Below are 16495 nucleotides of genomic sequence, written 5' to 3'. Positions count from 1 at the left end.
TGTTTTAAATGTTTATGTTTATCTGCATCATGCTTAATTTACTCAGTACTAGAGTGGTGTGGCTGAGTTGTCTAACTTACAAGTTAGGATCTAGATATCTTGACTAATTATAATGAAGACATAAGCATTACCTATATCTAGTCTTTGTAATCAAAATAAAGGGTATGAAGACATTATCATATGGAAAGATGAAATGCTGATTTGGTTATATTTTTAAAATAGTGAATTAGATCATGATAACCACTGTAACTATTTAATGAGTAAATAGGCACAGTGCTAGCACAGATGATTCTCTCAACACTACTTGAGATGGTTGTCACTCCCATTAGTTAAATAATGAACCCAAGATCAAGAGAGACCTTGAGTAACTTTATCAAGGTCCATGACATGACCAGCAGGCAAGCAGGGTCTTGACTAGGCCTGGACAGTTGCTAATCACCATACTCTTAAAGGCCAGTGTCTTGGCCTTAAATCTGTTTCATTTATATATATCTTATTTATATAAATGATCTAAAACACACCTTATCATTTCTTTATAATTTCAACTGTATATCTTTAACTTATCTTTTCATTGGTATCACTATTATTATGTCTTCATGTTGTCAGTTGACCCCACTATTGATAGTTTTATTGCTATGAAATAGTTTCATATTTTCTCATTTGTTCTTATTACTCCCCTGGGAATATGGATGGAGGGTGGACAGGCAGCAGGGGGGAAGCAAGTATTATTAAAGAACAGTAAATTAAACAACTTGGTGGTGGTTATCTGTTGAGTGATTTATAAAGAGTTAAATTTATAGAGTTAAAATTTGAATCATACCCAAAGATTCTGTCCCTCACCATCTGCTTCTCTACCATCTGAATGTCATGTTTCGTCTGAGAAAAATGCTGTAGATGAATGATAAAGTCTTAAGTAGTCTTCACTTCATCAACATTTTAATACAAAATGTTGATAGCTTTTAAAAGTAAAGATGTTTGCCTAATTGTTTTTATTTATTCAAGATTTTTAGGACGGAATTAACAATATCCTAAACTGAAAGGGATTGTGTGTTACCACTAGGCAGTGCTAGATGGTACTGTTATTTTTGTTGTAGTTTCAAGAGTTACTTCTGGTAGATGAGAAAGGAGGTATTTTTCAAATTAGAATCTTTCTAAAAGCTTAGAAACTTTGCCTTTCATTTTCTTGATTATTATTTCTTTCAGTTTTTTTAGTCATGTAGTGTTCTTTTAATTTAGTCATAATCATTACTATCATTTCATTAATTCAGTCCTTACTAGACAAATTGTATGGCTCTCCTACTTAGTTTACATGTTTTTTATGCTTTTTACTTTATCATCTTTGTTTTTTAATTCAGTGTTTTGTGCATGACATTTCACCGTTTTTTTCCTGCAGATGACCCTCATGTTCAGTACTCTGCAGTGAGCAGCTTTGTATTTCTTCGTTTCTTTGCTGTAGCCGTAGTATCACCTCATACTTTTCATTTGCGACCTCATCATCCAGTAAGTGTTCTTCTCAAAGCTTTATTCCATTTTTATTTATTTTTAGTAAAATGAAGAAAAGATAAAATAAGCCAATTTCACTTGGCTATGTTTTCTTATAACTGAAATTAAATTTACATGACATTTTTCTTGACCATTTCAGTCTTTCAGATAAGACTAAAAATTCTATTGTTAGGAGATTTTTTTACAGGAATAATAAAATGGTGAAAATTGTTGAAGTCTGGTGATGAGCACAAAATGGATTCATTATATTTTTCCCTCTGCTATTATGTATGTTTATAAATTTTCATAGTACAGGGTTTTTTTTGTTTTTTTTTTGTGTTAAACCTCATTAGTTATAGATTTCATTTTGGAGGTGGTGGTGGTGGTTTTGAGAGGTTTTTAACAGAAATTGCTTCCTGGTTTATTGAAATAGTTTAATCTTGTGGATATTTAAAAATCTCACAGAAATTTAAACAGCCTCATTTTTGAAAGACATAGGAACTTTTATTGGAACGTAATTTGGTAGCTCCGTATTTTTATTTACCCGAGGTCGTGTTGTAAATATAGGAGATTTAAATTTTTTAAAGCTTATAATCTTTTTGTTCTGAGGTCTTACTCAGTTACCTAAATCTAAATCTTCGCTATGTAGATTTGTATGCTTATTTCTTGGTATTTCAAAATTCTTTATTATATGTGCTTTATTTGTTTCCTTCTTATGTGTGTTTTTGCTGATTCTTTAACCTTTTTTGTTCCAGATATCTTATAGTCTTGTCTTACTGCTTTTGGTTGCTGATTTGTATAATATATAATATGTAGCATTATTTAGTGCTTGCTGTCTGCTCTGCCTGTTCTAACCACTTTAGTTCTCCTAGTAACCCTAGGAATAAATTCTTTTATCATACCCAGGTACAAGTAAGGAAATCACAATACAATAATTTCTTCAGGATCACACAATTAATAACTGATTGGATCTTACCCAATTTGAACTGAAATAAATAGGATTCTAACTCAGTCTTCAGTCTGAGTTTTTAGCCCTATTTCTTCCAACCTCTAAAGCAGACAGATTTAAGTACTCATGCTGTATTAAACACTGTACTCAGCACTGGCAATACCCTTAGGAATTTCACAGTCCAGAAGAATTGCTTGTTAAGTAATACAATGTAGGGAAGACATGTAAGTTCTAGAGTTGAGTAATCATTCTTTCTGGGCAGCTTCATGACCTTGGCCATTCATCTAACCTTGTGAGAACTGAGTAGAACCACATTGCAGTGGCAGCAGCACAGCCTTTCTTGCCAGAGGGCAAGTGTTCTGTGTAGTAATAACAGAGAGTGGACCTTTATTTACAGGGCTGTCCTCTCTTCCTCTGTTACTTAAGTTGTGTAGACCTCTGGGACTGTGAAATTTGGTAGCAGCATTTTGTTCATAAACAGAACTCCCACCTCTGTCCTTGTGTCTCTGCCTTGTACTTAGACTTGGAATTCCTGACTCCTGTAACAGATGTTGAAATTAAATCCTTTTAATCATAGACTGTGTTTTAGATCACCATCTTCCATTCAGTATGCCAGAGAGTCTGCTTCAAAACTGTTGTATGATTTTATTATTTGCTTAATCTCTAATTTTATTCCAACTTTTTCTTTTTTTCTTTCTTTTGTCATTTCTGGTGAGGCTAGGATGACCTTCCTGCTTTTTAAGAACCTGAGTTAATTGTCCAAACAGGACAATGCATAAGATACATAATCTAAAGCTTCATACATAAATTTAAAACTAGCACCTGATTAGTACCAAGTAAGGAGTTTAGATCAGTTGATTCTGCTATAGAAACTTGGGAGCAGGCAATGAATGATCTCAGTGACCTGGGGGTGATACATTGTCAAGACCAGTATTGAAGGGTACTGAATAGTTAGGAGAACTGATGAAAAGTTGGTGGATTTTCCTTAGAAATTCTTTGAATTGTGAGAAAGTAGTTTTAATAGAAAAGAAAAGCAAATCAAATTGCAGAAGATGAAAGAATAAGTAGATAGATACATTTTATCCTAGGAAATATATCAAAAGTGAGCTTCCCCCAGCACCCAAAAAAAAAAAAAAAAAAGTGAGCTTCCCCTGCTGCTGAAAGACAGACAGATTCAGGAATGTACATGTGTGTGTGTACATATAGATACATATGATCTTTTAAAATTTATGGGTGATATTAACATTGACATGGTGGATCACTTTTGAGAAGTTTAATGGCAAAAAAAAGAAAAGAACTGGACTGGTCCCTCCATCTCATTCTTTCCTTCTCTACTCCCATTCTCTCATTCATAGCTCCTTTTAAGACCCAGCCAAGGCAGACTCCTTCAACTTGCTAGTTTGGTTATGTGCCTGTCTTGTGCCGATAGCATCCTGTGGCATCCCTAGTCATGACATTTTTCATGCTGTTATATGAACGTGTATAATCTCCACATGTGGACTGTTAATCAGGAAGAGCAGAGCTGGGTCTTTTTCAGACTTCTGTGTCTTAAACACATGGCACAGTGTCTAGACAAGTAAATGCTCAATGAGTAAATGATAAATGAAAGATGGCAGGAGCTTGTCAAATGATAAGTGTGGTTTAAATAAAGGGAAAAGAGACCATCAAAAGGGAGAGATTGAAGAAGAGAGAAGGGGTCTACTACCAGATCACTATCCCATAGGATTCAGAAAAAGTGTCTTTAAAAGAAAAGGCAATGAAGTTAACCTTGGAGAAAAGATTGAAAGATTATGGTGAACCATATGAAAATGTTTTTGTAGACCAGAAATAGACACATAATAGCACTTTCATATGCTTTAACCTAATACAAGGAAAAAAGATAGGAGAATGGTTGCTAGGTAAGTTTGAGGTGAGAAATTCAACATTTTAATTTAATAAATGTAGCATCTACTGAGTGCCAGTGCCAGGGTGTGGACTAGGTGCCAGATGAGTAGGTAGATCCTGATCATCCATGACTAGTCTATGAAAAATTATATGAAGGGAAAATTTTAGTACAGCTTATACGGAGAGTACACCAGGAATCAACAGCAGTGGAATGACATAATCGTCTAATAGTATGGAAGACCGTGTTGATGTAAACAAGCTTCTGCTGTCCTGAAATTGAATAAAATATGTTTTGTTCCCTTTCGCTAATTCAAGGAAGAAGTAATCTAGATCACTGAATTTAAAACCAAATTTGACTGGAGAAGTCTTAGTGACATTCAATTCAAATTCAATTTACCAGAACAACTGAAGAATATTACTTTATTAAAAGGCAGAAAATTGTAGGGACCTTTCATAGATATAATGGAATCCTGGGTGTTCCAACTAAAGTATTTTCTGATTAACCTTAATCCACGTCTGTAACTGTTTTGTAAGTATCTTATAGTGGTCATTTCCCAGATATTCCTTCTTTTCCAGATTGCCTCACATCCTGGTTCTTTCTTCTTCATATTCACTGCCTGTTTTCATTGTGGGGATAGTAAAAAATTAAGGAATGTCAACTAAAAATTAAACTTTGTCTAAATTTTTCTGGATTTTCTTTGATGGAAAGTATTGTTTATTTTGAATCCCTAAAACAAAGAAAAACGGTCTGTGTCCTGGTGGGGTGTGTAGTTGGTTACACTGATGTGTGGATTGGTGAAAAATCAGGAGGCTATATATCTAAGACCTTCACTTCACTATTAGTGAATCATACCTCAATTTATAAAAATAAACAATGGCTTATGAGAAGAGGCTCAGTGGTAGAGCCCTTGCCTAGCAAGTGTGAGGCCCCAGCTCCACAAAAAACAAAACTCATGATAGAATACCATTCAATCCATTTTATTTACATTTACTTTTTTCAGGGCGATTAGGCCTGTAAAAACACCCTGAATAATAGATGCAGATAGTTACCCTCTAGTAAGATCCTAAGTGAAAGGAGTGACTACTCACTTTCTAGTCCAGCTTTATGTCTTCGCTTTCATGGTGAAGAGTTGATCGCAGAAGCCATGTAAATTATTGAATATGCTAAGTGGATTGAGCTCAGAAAATTTGGAAACTACTATTTTAAGTTATAAGGTAGAAAAAGGTAGATAAGTCCAGCATTCCAAAAGCAAATATGATTTATCAGGTAGATACTTTCCACTCTGTACAAAATAATTTATATATAGTATTGGTTGAATCATGGCTTTCAGAAGTAACACATCAGTCATTAAATACGATTAATTCCTGAGGAGTTTTAAGTTACAAGTGACTTCTTTAGTCTCCTAATTCCTTAGTCCAGTGAGTTGTGTGCAGCCTTGACCAGGTTCTATCCATGCCGGTGATTTGAATGAACATTTTTGAGTCACTGTTTTAGAGACAAATAGCCCATTCTCTCTACTCTACTACTTATATAAATTGTGTTTCTTGAAAACTTAACAAGAATTTTGGTCTTTTTGAATTCTCTAGGATGCACAAACAATTAGGACATTAACTCTCATCTCAAAAACTATTCAAACTTTGGGAAGCTGGGGGAGCCTTTCCAAAAGCAAGGTAAGTCTTTAGATATTTTATTTTATTTTCACACTTCTAAATATTGTTGTATCCTATGATTCCTTCTTCACCTACCTTCTTCCATATTAAAAACAAAACCAGGGAGGGGAAAAAAAATAAGCAAACATATACACATAGGTGCACTAGTTATCTTTTAGGTAGATATCGCATTTTAGTCACATTAAAAAGGACAGTTTTACTCATCTGGACATACCTGAGCAAGGAGATGTTCAGTAAGAAACTGGAGAAGCAATCTGATTATCTGTCCATCTATGCCATAATCATCTTCCACCTTTAAAAGTCCTCAGCTTCTATCCCAATTACTCTGAAAATATATAATCAAATCCTTTCAACCTTTGATCCTCAGCTTAAAAATAAAGTATTATTTTCTTAGTTCTCTACTTAACATACATAAATTCTCTGTGTTTTTTCTTAGTCAAGTTTCAAAGAGACATTCATGTGTGAATTTTTCAAAATGTTTCAAGAAGAAGGATACATTGTAGCAGTTAAAAAGGTATGTTTTTTTAATTCTGAGAATATTAGTATTTCATATTGTTTCTAGGAGTCAACCTCCAACTTAAAAAAGAACGTTTAAAGTGTCCATCAAAAAGACGACCCCCTCCTTTCCTTCATAGAAAGCTATGGGTTTTGCTGGGGGGTGGGGTGGCTTAGTGAGTGGTAGCGCATCTAACATGCAGAAGGCCCTGGGTTTAATTCCCAGTATTGCAAAAAAAAAAAGAAAAAAAAGCTATGGGTTTTTCAGCTAAAAAAGTGTCTAAAAATGTTCTAGGAACAGCTACTATTGCCACAAAATATAAAATTTCTCTAGTTAAGGTTTCTTGGTAGTAACATTATTTGGAGCCAGATAATTCTTGATTGTATAGGACTGACCTATGCATTATAGGATATTTAGCAACATGCCTGAATTAGATGTCAGTAGTATATCCCTGGTTTTGACAACCAGAAATGCTTCAGATATTTCCAAGTGTCTCTGAAGAATAAAATTGCCTACAGTTGAGAATCCATGGTCTAGAGTTAAAAGGCCTAATGTGCCTATTGGGGTATATTTAATTACAATAAGAAAAAAAAAGAATTATTGAACATTTAATGAGTAACAGATTTGTGGCAGTAATGAGATTGATGTTACAAAAAAATTTAAATATTCAGACAAGTATAGTATATACTATCCTAATATGAGGGCTAAAACGTAAAAAAACTATGTGCTTCAAAGTTGAGAATGTTTTGAAAGGGTCTTTAGTTTCTTGAGTTTTTTATGCAAATATATATGCATTGTTTATTTACTCTTTTTAGATATACATGACAGTAGAGTGTATTTTGACATACATGGAATATAACTTATTATAATTAGGATTCTATTCTTGTGATTGTGCATCATATGAAGTTACACTGGTTGTGTATTCATATATGAGCATAGGAAAGTTATGTCTGATTCACTCTACTCTTTCTTATTCCCTTCCCTCCTCCCTTTCCTTCATTCCCCTTTGTCTAATACAATGAACTTCTATTCTTCCCCTCCCCATCCTCAATTGTTGTGGTTAGCATCTACGTATCAGAGAGAACATTTGGCCTTTGGTTTTTTAAAACTGACTTATTTCACTTAGTATGGTATTCTCCAGTTTCAGCCATTTACTGTCAGATATCTTTGTTCTTTATGGCTGAGTAATACTCCTTTGTGTGTATAAATATCACACTTTCTTTATCCATCCATTTGTTGAATGGGCCCTAAGTCGGTTCCATAGCTTAGCTATTGTGAATGGAACTGCTATAGTATGCTGATTTTAAGTCCTTTGTGTATAAAGCAAGGAGTTGGGTAACTGGGTCAAATGGTGGTTCCATTCCAAGTTTTCTGAGGAATCTCCATACTGCTTTCCAGAGTGGTTGCACCAATCTGCAGTCCCACCAGCAGTGTATGAGTGTACCTTTTCCCCTACATCCTCGCCAACGTTTATTGTTACTTGTATTGGTGATAATTGCCATTCTGACTGGAGTGAGGTGAAATCTCAGTGTAGTTTTAATTTGCATTTTTCTGATTGCTAGAGATGTTGAGTATTTTTTCATACATTTGTTGACCATTTGTATTTCTTCTGTGAAGTGTCTGTGCAGTTCCTTTGCCCATTTGTTGATTGGGTTATTTGGTGTTCTTTTGGTGTTAAGTGTTTTGAGTTCTTTCTATATCCTGCAAATTAATGCTCTGTCTGAGGTACAGGTGGTTAAGATTTTCTCCTATTTTGTAGGTTCTCTCCTCACCCTCTTGTTTCCCTTGCTGTGAAGAAGCTTTTTCATTTGATGCCATCCCATTTATTGATTATTGATTTTACTTCTTGTGCTTTAGAGGTCTTATTGAGGAAGTCAGTTCCTGTGCTCATATGATATAGAGTTGGGCCTACCTTTTCTTCTAGTATGAGCAGGGTTTCTGGTCTGATACCTAAGTCCTTGATCCACTTTGAGCTGAGTTTGAGGCAGGATGAGAGATAGAGGTTTGATGTAATTTTGCTACACATGGATTTCCAGTTTTCCCAGTACCTTTTGTTGAAAATACTCAGTTCTCCAATGTATGTTATTGGCCCTTTTGTCTGGTATGAGGTAACTGTATTTTTGTGGGTTTGTCTCTGTTTCTTTTATTCTGTTGCATTGGTCTACTTACCTGTTTTGATGCCAATAATACCTTGCTATTTTTGTTACTATAGCTTTATAGTCTAATTTTAGGTATTGTGATGCCTTCTGCTTTGCTTTTCTTGCTAAGGATTGCTTTGGATACTATGGGCCTTTTGTTTTTCCTGATGAATTTCATGAGTGCTTTTTCTGTTTTCATGTAGAAAGTCATTGGAATTTTGATGGGAATTTCATTGAATCTGTATAGCACTTTTGGTAGTATGGCCATTTTGACAATATTAATTCTGGCTATTCAAGAACCTGGAAAGTCTTTCTATCTTCTAAGATGTCCCTCAATTTCTTTCTTTAGTGTTCTGTAACTTTCATTGCTTTTGTTCCCAGGGTTTTGTGGGGTTTGTGGGTTTTTTGAGGCTATTGTGAATGGGATGGTTTTCCTAATTTCTCTTTCAGCTGATTCATCCTTGGAGTATAGGAACACAATTGATTTATAAGTTTTAATTTTGTATCCTGCTACTTAGTTTGTTTATGAGTTCTAGAATTTTTCTGATGAAATATTTTGAGTCTTCTAAATATAGGATACTGTCATTGGCAAACAGAGCTAGTTTTAGCTCTTCTTTTCCTATTTGTATCCCTTTTATTTTTATTTTGCCGAATTGCTCTGGCTAGAGATTCGAGGACTATGTTGAATGGAAGTGGTGAAAATGGGTATCCCTGTCTTGCTTCTGTTTTTAGAAGGAATGTTTTCAGTTTCCTCCATTTAGAATGATGTCAGCCTTGGATTTGTCATATATAACTTTTACAATGTTGAGGTATAATCCTTTTATTCCTATTTTTTCTTGTGTTTTAATCACGAATGGGTGCTATATTTTGTCAAATGTTTTTTCTGCATCTGTTGAGATAATCATGTGATTCTTGTCTTTAAGTCTATTGATGTGATGAATTACACTTATTGATTTCTGGATATTTAACCAACCTTGCATCTGTGGGATGAAAACTTGGGGAGTTCTGTGTATACAATAACCATATAATTTGGTGTCTGTACCAGGACACTTTTAAGAGTAAAAGAGTATAAGCCCATTAAGTCCCAAGTTTCCAATATAATTAGTGGCATGGAAATTAAACTGAAATTTTTTTTATATACCTTATTGCACAGTGTAAAATTTGCCCATTTCTCTGTTTAGTTCTTAGATGAAATTTCATCTACTGAAACTAAAGAGTCCAGTGGTACAAGTGAGCCTGTGCACCTGAAAGAAGGGTAATTGAATGAAACTAGATGTGAAAGTCATGTTTCAGTATAAACATTAAGTACAAAGAGCATGGGTCTGGGAGTGAGGAAATCTGAGTTTTTGTTCTATGCTAGGACTGCCTAGGTCACATCAGTCAGGTAAGTCACCCTCACTGTCCTTCAAATTGTCAGAGGGCCACAACTTCCTGTCCATAATAGTCTTGTGTTGTTGCAGTTAGATGAGTATTAGAGTCCTGTGTTGTTGCAGGTATTCAGTTTTAAGTAGGCTAGTCATTATTGGAATTTAAGGGGAGGGGGATTTCCTTATTTGGCCCTTTTTTTTATTCTGTATAGCATAATTTTAAATACTATGTTAATTAAAGACTTTATTCCCTTAGTACAACCAAAACAAATATAGGAATCATAAATAGCAAAGATAGTGTCATATATTTATTGTAATTTTACATGACTAGTTATGTCTTTTAAAATTAAAGGATTATTCTTTGTTATATATGAACTATATTAATTTTTATAGCTAAATTTTTACATCTGTTGTTTCGACAGTGAAATGTACAAAAGAGCTCAGGGTAGAACTCGGATTGGAAAAAAGAATTTCAAGAAACGGTGGTTCTGCTTAACCAGCAGGGAGCTCACCTACCACAAGCAGCCAGGTAGTTGTGTTTATGCTTTATTCTGGGTTTTTTTCCTTCGATTCTCAGTGAAGCTTTCCTTTTTGTTTCTTAATGTGACTGACTAGTGAATTTGTTCACAGTTGTAATTGTGTATAGTTTCTCATGGTGATATAAAGAATAAAAAACATACTTGACAAGTGACACCATGTAAATTTTGTTTTTTGCACACTTTGGATTACTTGTGTCACTAAGAATGACATTTTTTCAATGTGTTCTGTTTTCTAAAATATCTGGTAAATCCCTGTTGTTGCAGTCAGTATAGAAGGAACAACAATCCTTAGGACTTGGAAATTCCTTTAACTTTCAGAGCCAAATCAGTAGGATTCACTATCTAATTAGCAAGACTTTTTCTGCAACTATTTTAGAAGACACCAGCTAAAATTTACTGCAGTCATACCATAGATTGTGACCCTGTACAATTGTCAGATTCATTGTAGGTTATTGTAGGCTATTGACCAGCCTAACCCAAGATGTAAGATTTAATAGTTTGCCTCATAAAAAGGCTATTGTCACAAATGGGCTATTAGGGTTAAGAAAGCTGTCTTTCTACAGTGTGATTTGAGAACTATAGAGAGGCAGTTTGTCCCTCAGTGGGCAAAGCATTGTCTACAGTTAAAGCATTATGTACACGATGCCATTAGCTACTGATATTTTAGCAATAAGAATTTAGTGTCAAGGGCCTAGATCACAAAGAGTTAGAATCTCATTTATCCAAAGTGATCAGTATCCAGAGATATTCACTTAACTAAGAAGGTGAGTAAAGAATCATTAAAAAAAAAAAAAAAAAAAAAAAAAAACAACAACAAAAACATGCACACATATCCTTAGTATTTATAAAATTTGAGGGTTTTGTTTGGTTTTGGTTTTCTGTGTGGTGTGTATGTGTGTGTGTGTGTTGTTGGGGATTGGATCCAGGACCTCAACCTATATATTTGTTTACCAGTCTTTTGATAAAGAACCCAGATCTTTTCTTTGAATATGGTGGTATAGATTATATTTCCTCTTTTGTCTTTTTTGTGTAAATATACTACTAATGCTTCAATTTTCAAGTTTTTTTTTTTTTTCCAAAGTGAATCTAAATCTTAGGTATCTAAAAGATAATTCAAATACAAAATCCTTTTAGATTTTCCAGATAGTCACCCTAAACTTCCTGCCTTCTTTCTCACCCCTACATAGATAAGCTTTATTTCTATAGGCTTGGGTCTTCTTTTGCGAAGGCTTTTCAAAAAAGTCTTTTCCCGATTTTCAAATAAGTGATAAAGTTATTAGTAGAGACACTTATTTTGTTACTTTATGTAATGTAAGTAAATTACATTTACAATATGCAGAACTGGTGTAGTTTTGAAACAGATCCAGTGGACTCGATTGGTAGGCAGAACAGCCTAACCAATGGAAGCAGAAAGGTGTAGGCATTAACAGAATAGCCTATCAATCACAAACATTGAGCATCTCATGAGCCATCTCTCAGGAGTTTTTACAGAGGAAGTGAAGAATCATAGTTAATCCATCGAATCTCTTAAAGATCTGTTAACAGAGCTTCCACTATAAATTCTAGAATGATAACAAACATCTTTTGAGAGACTGTAGGCACAGTTAAGTAGACTGCTTCACCAGAGATTCTTGAATAGAAGAATAAGAAGAAAAAATAAAATAAAAGAAACCGAGTCTTGCTGTGTTTCCCAGGCTGATCCCAAACTCCTGGGTTCAAATGATGCTCCTCCCTCAGCCTCCAAAGTAGCTGGGTCTACAGGCATGTGCCATTGCACCAGCTAAGAAAAAAATTTTTGTTCCATAATTCTTTAGGAACAACTTAGCCAGAATTATATGTCCAATTGTATTAGTAAAACAAAAAAAAAACAAAAAAAAAATGCATTGTATTTTTAGACACCCCATTTCTTATAGCATATACATACTAGGACAATTAAAGATCAGTAGGATACATAGTTGTCATTTCAGATAGGATATTTCAAATGTTTTAGAAATTACAGCTTATATTGATTATGTTCTCACCTGTGACTAGCATAGGTGCCAATTATGTAAATGAGTTACTTTTTCCTCACTTAAAGCATTTTCTAATCTAAACCAATATTCTAAAGTCTTTTTTATAATCTCCTTTAAGAATTGGATGATAGGGGCTGGGGAGATAGCTCAGTCGGTAGAGTGCTTGCCTCGTAAGCACAAGGCCCTGGGTTCGATCCCCAGCACCACAAAAAAAAAAAAAAAAAAAAGAATTGGATGATAGCTATGGGCCCTTTCTTCTAGAAAACTGAACGTACAACATAGACACAAAATTTTGCATAGAGTTTCATGGAGTTCATAGGCCCAAAGTCTATCCATAGTTCTTAGGTTTAAATCACTGTTCTATCCAGTGGTTAGGAGGATAAAATTTTATAGGATTAGACCACTGTTGGTATAAAGTAGACACATTGGAGCTGCACTGTTTTTGTGTTGGAGGAATGAGACATAAGAGGTTTGGAGATTATTTCCCAAAGCCTACAGTTAAGCATCCATGCATTCGTTTTAACTATTTTGATGAATTTTTTTTCAAAATGTATTATGTTCTTTCCTACCTTCTAAAAAAGAATTCATTGAACGTAAGTTAACTTTTTCTAGTTGATTTGGGGCTGTCATTGATAATATTATTATGTGGTATTCTGATTTAGTGATAGTTTCAAGGCTTCTTAGGGGTGTGTATAGCTGTTTAATCCCTCTAAATGCCTTTACTCCCCAGCTAAATGACTTGAACTGCTCTGCTTTTGCAGTGAACCATTATATAGCATCTTACTCCCATCCTCATCATTAGCCTTCACAAGCTGCTAAGTTTCTATAAATGAGGGTGCCTGAACTATGTTTGTTAAAATTATGCAAAAGATTACAAGACTTCCAGTGAAGCCAGTAGGACTTTCCTCTATGAATAAAGTACATGGGCTTTGCATTTCCTGGTTGTTCAGCAGATGTTTTGCTTACTTCCTGTTTCCTTGCTTTTATCTAGATAGCTCATGTGCCAGTTAATCTCTTGCTACATTTACTGTGTAACTTGGGTGTCTGAGAATGCTTCTCAAGTTTTTTATAACATAGTTCTAAATCATTGAGTGTTTTACTCAATCTCCTGCTAAACAATATTATTCTGAATCAATATTTCTACCTCAAAGAATCAAATAACATGGTCTCTTTCCAGTTTGCTTGAAAATGAATTAATAGAATTTTCTTTTTTTTTTTTCTTTTTTTTTTTTTTTTTTGCGGTGCTGGGGATTGAACTCAGGGCCTTAGTGCTTGCGAGGCGAGCACTCTACCAACTAAGCTATCTCCCCAGCCCTAGAATTTTCTTGTTAAGGATTTTTATCCAATAAACTATTAAATTTTTGATGTCCACTTACACAGTTACTAATAAGCAATAGTAAGCAAATTATCTTCAGTACAGTTAAATTAATGTGTGGCAAATAAGTGTTAAACAGTCTGATTACTTGACAGCTTTTTGTTGATTAGTTGCTTGTGCTTATGATTATGGTTTTATATTAGTATACTGTAATGTAGTCATATTCTACAAGGAAAAATTCTCCCAGTTGTATGCTGAAATTGAGTTATTTTTATTCTAGTGTCTTTGTGAATTATCCATTCTCATTTTTTGCATTTTCCATATGTGACTACACCAAACTGACTCTTATACTTCCTTTAGTTGGGTTTTTTACATTCATGCTTCTGCATGTACTCTGTCTAGAAGTCCCTTTTTTTCCTTCTTTCCTTGTGTAATCTGATGTCCTTTAAACCTCAGATTGTCAACTCTTTATAGATGTTGTTTTAAACCTCTAGCCACCTCAGTGTAGCTATTCCTTTATTATACTTTCTTAGCCGCCTTAGCAATAACATCTGGCTCAGGATAGTCATTGCTTTTATTGGTCTCTTCCCCTAGTCTTTTAGCATCCTCAGTGGTAAGGACCATAGTACTGGGGGCATAAAGGCATTTAGTAAATGTTCTTCAGAGAACACCAGGTCTTTCAGATATGCTATCATCTGAATTACTTTGAAAACCACACCTCTAAATTTCTGAAGTTTTTACTAAGCATACTAATAATAGATTATTAACAAATTTATCTTTGAAATTCCTTTCTATAAAATTTGATCAGATATTGTCTACTTTTGGAAAACCTGTTACTAGTACAATAATACAGGGGAGAGAATATACTAGCTTGAACCAGTTGGTTGTAGTGGAAGTGGTAAAATGAGTCCCATTTCCAGTCTTTTTAAAAGTAGTCCTCACAAGATTTGATGGAGTACTAGATGCTAGGAGCAGGAGAGGCGAGTCAAGGATAACCTCAAGGATTTGGACATCAAGAACTAGAGGGATGATGTTGTCTTTTTTAAAATCAATACATGAAACTGAGCATGGGTTGTGCACACCCTTCCCCACACCCACAAAATCACTTCCAGCCTACGTAGTCACTGTGTTCCCAAGTCAGCAAAATCACTTCTAGCCCATGCAGTGTGGAGTGGCTAAAATTCAAGCAGAAACCTGCAGTTTTATTGGTTTGAGTATCAGAGGATGAAGTTCAGGGCTGGCCGACAGCCTGGAAATGGAGGAGAGGAGGGGAGGAGCCATTCAATCTGCATCAGAAATCCTTAACTGACACGTAGTTTGTTCATGCAAAGGGAAACACCAGAGAGGCTGTAACTGAAAAATTGAAAAAGATGAGCAGAGATTTCAGCTTTTGTCCTCCTCAGGGGAGATAGACTTTGGAATTTTACTTAGAAAATTTAGTAAACACCCCAGGATTTTCATGGAAATCTTAAAATGGTGGTGATTTAGGAATAAAGACTCTCCCAGGATTAATAACCAAGTATTGCCAGGCATGATGGCCTGTAATCCCAGCTACTCAGTTTATTTCATTTCCAAATATCTGAAGGATTTTCAAGATACTATAAACTTATTAACTGTTGTGGTCAGAAAACTTGTTTGCATAATATCCACCTTTTGATATTTACTAGACTTATGACTCAGTATGTGGTCTACCTTGATGAATATTCCAATATGTACAGGAAAACGACATGTGTTCTTTATTTATTTGATGTAATGTTACATAAATATAAATTAGATCAAGTTGATTCAGCATATTGTTTTAAATTTCTTTATTTAAATAGATTTTCCTAGCCTATTCTGTCAATTACTGAAAGAAAAATATCAAAATATTCAACTCTGTAGATTTGCCTATTTCAATTCTGTATCTCTCCTCCAACTGCACTGAATTTATTATTAGGTACATAAACATTTTGGATCATTATGCCTTCCTCAGAAATGCTCTTTTTGTTATGAACTTTACTTTTACTTTTCTGGTAAAAGTTGTCTTGAAGACTACTTTTTCTAGGATTAGTGCTAACTTTACATGTCTTTTCCCATCCAGTTACTTTCATCTTACCTATGCTTTTATATTTAAAGTCATACATTATAGAAAGTATACTATTGGATCTTACTTTTTAAAAAAATCTAGTCAGTTTTTAATTATCAAATACAGTTCATTATTGATAATTATTGATATAGTTGGGTTTAAGCCATTATTGTGCTATTTGTTTTCTATTTTCCCCCTCTGATTTTTGATCCTTTATTCTTTCTTTCTTGCCATTTTTATTATTTTGGGGATGGGAAGAAAGAACTGGTTAGTTATATGCAGTTTTTTTTTCCTCTTAAGTGTCTGTTATTTAATACACAGCCTTAACTCATCAGTCTTCTTAAAATTGTATTTGTGACCCTTCATAAATATAAGACCCTTAAAAATAATTTACTTCATCCCCTTCATTTGTGCTACTATTGTCATACATTTTATATTGAGATATGCTATAAAACGTACAACTCAGCATTATAAATTTTACATTAAAAAGTTGCTTTTGAAGAACTGAGAAAAGAGAAAGTAATTCTTGCATTTATGGACATATTTACTGTTTTTCGTGTTCTTCATTGCTTCTTGT

General features: G+C 34.3%; 1 protein-coding gene across 2 annotated transcripts in view; it reads left to right on the top strand.

The window, feature by feature from the left end:
* The window catches only part of Rasa2 (RAS p21 protein activator 2), a 103886-nt gene that overhangs the window by 72754 nt on the left and 14637 nt on the right, over window positions 1-16495 (top strand). The window contains exons 15-19 of one of the 2 annotated variants that reach the window (XM_047564412.1): window positions 1394-1500; window positions 5903-5986; window positions 6423-6500; window positions 9802-9875; window positions 10410-10516. In XM_047564412.1, the coding sequence (XP_047420368.1) occupies window positions 1394-1500; window positions 5903-5986; window positions 6423-6500; window positions 9802-9875; window positions 10410-10516 (450 nt within the window). Of the gene's footprint in view, window positions 1-1393; window positions 1501-5902; window positions 5987-6422; window positions 6501-9801; window positions 9876-10409; window positions 10520-16495 lie in introns of both variants that reach the window. The other variant, XM_047564411.1, reaches the window with a different exon arrangement.

The sequence above is a fragment of the Sciurus carolinensis genome, chromosome 9, assembly GCF_902686445.1.
Source record: "Sciurus carolinensis chromosome 9, mSciCar1.2, whole genome shotgun sequence".
NCBI lineage: Eukaryota > Metazoa > Chordata > Mammalia > Rodentia > Sciuridae > Sciurus > Sciurus carolinensis.
The sequence above is the reverse complement of the archived record's forward strand: the minus strand, read 5'-3'. Positions and strand labels throughout refer to the sequence as shown.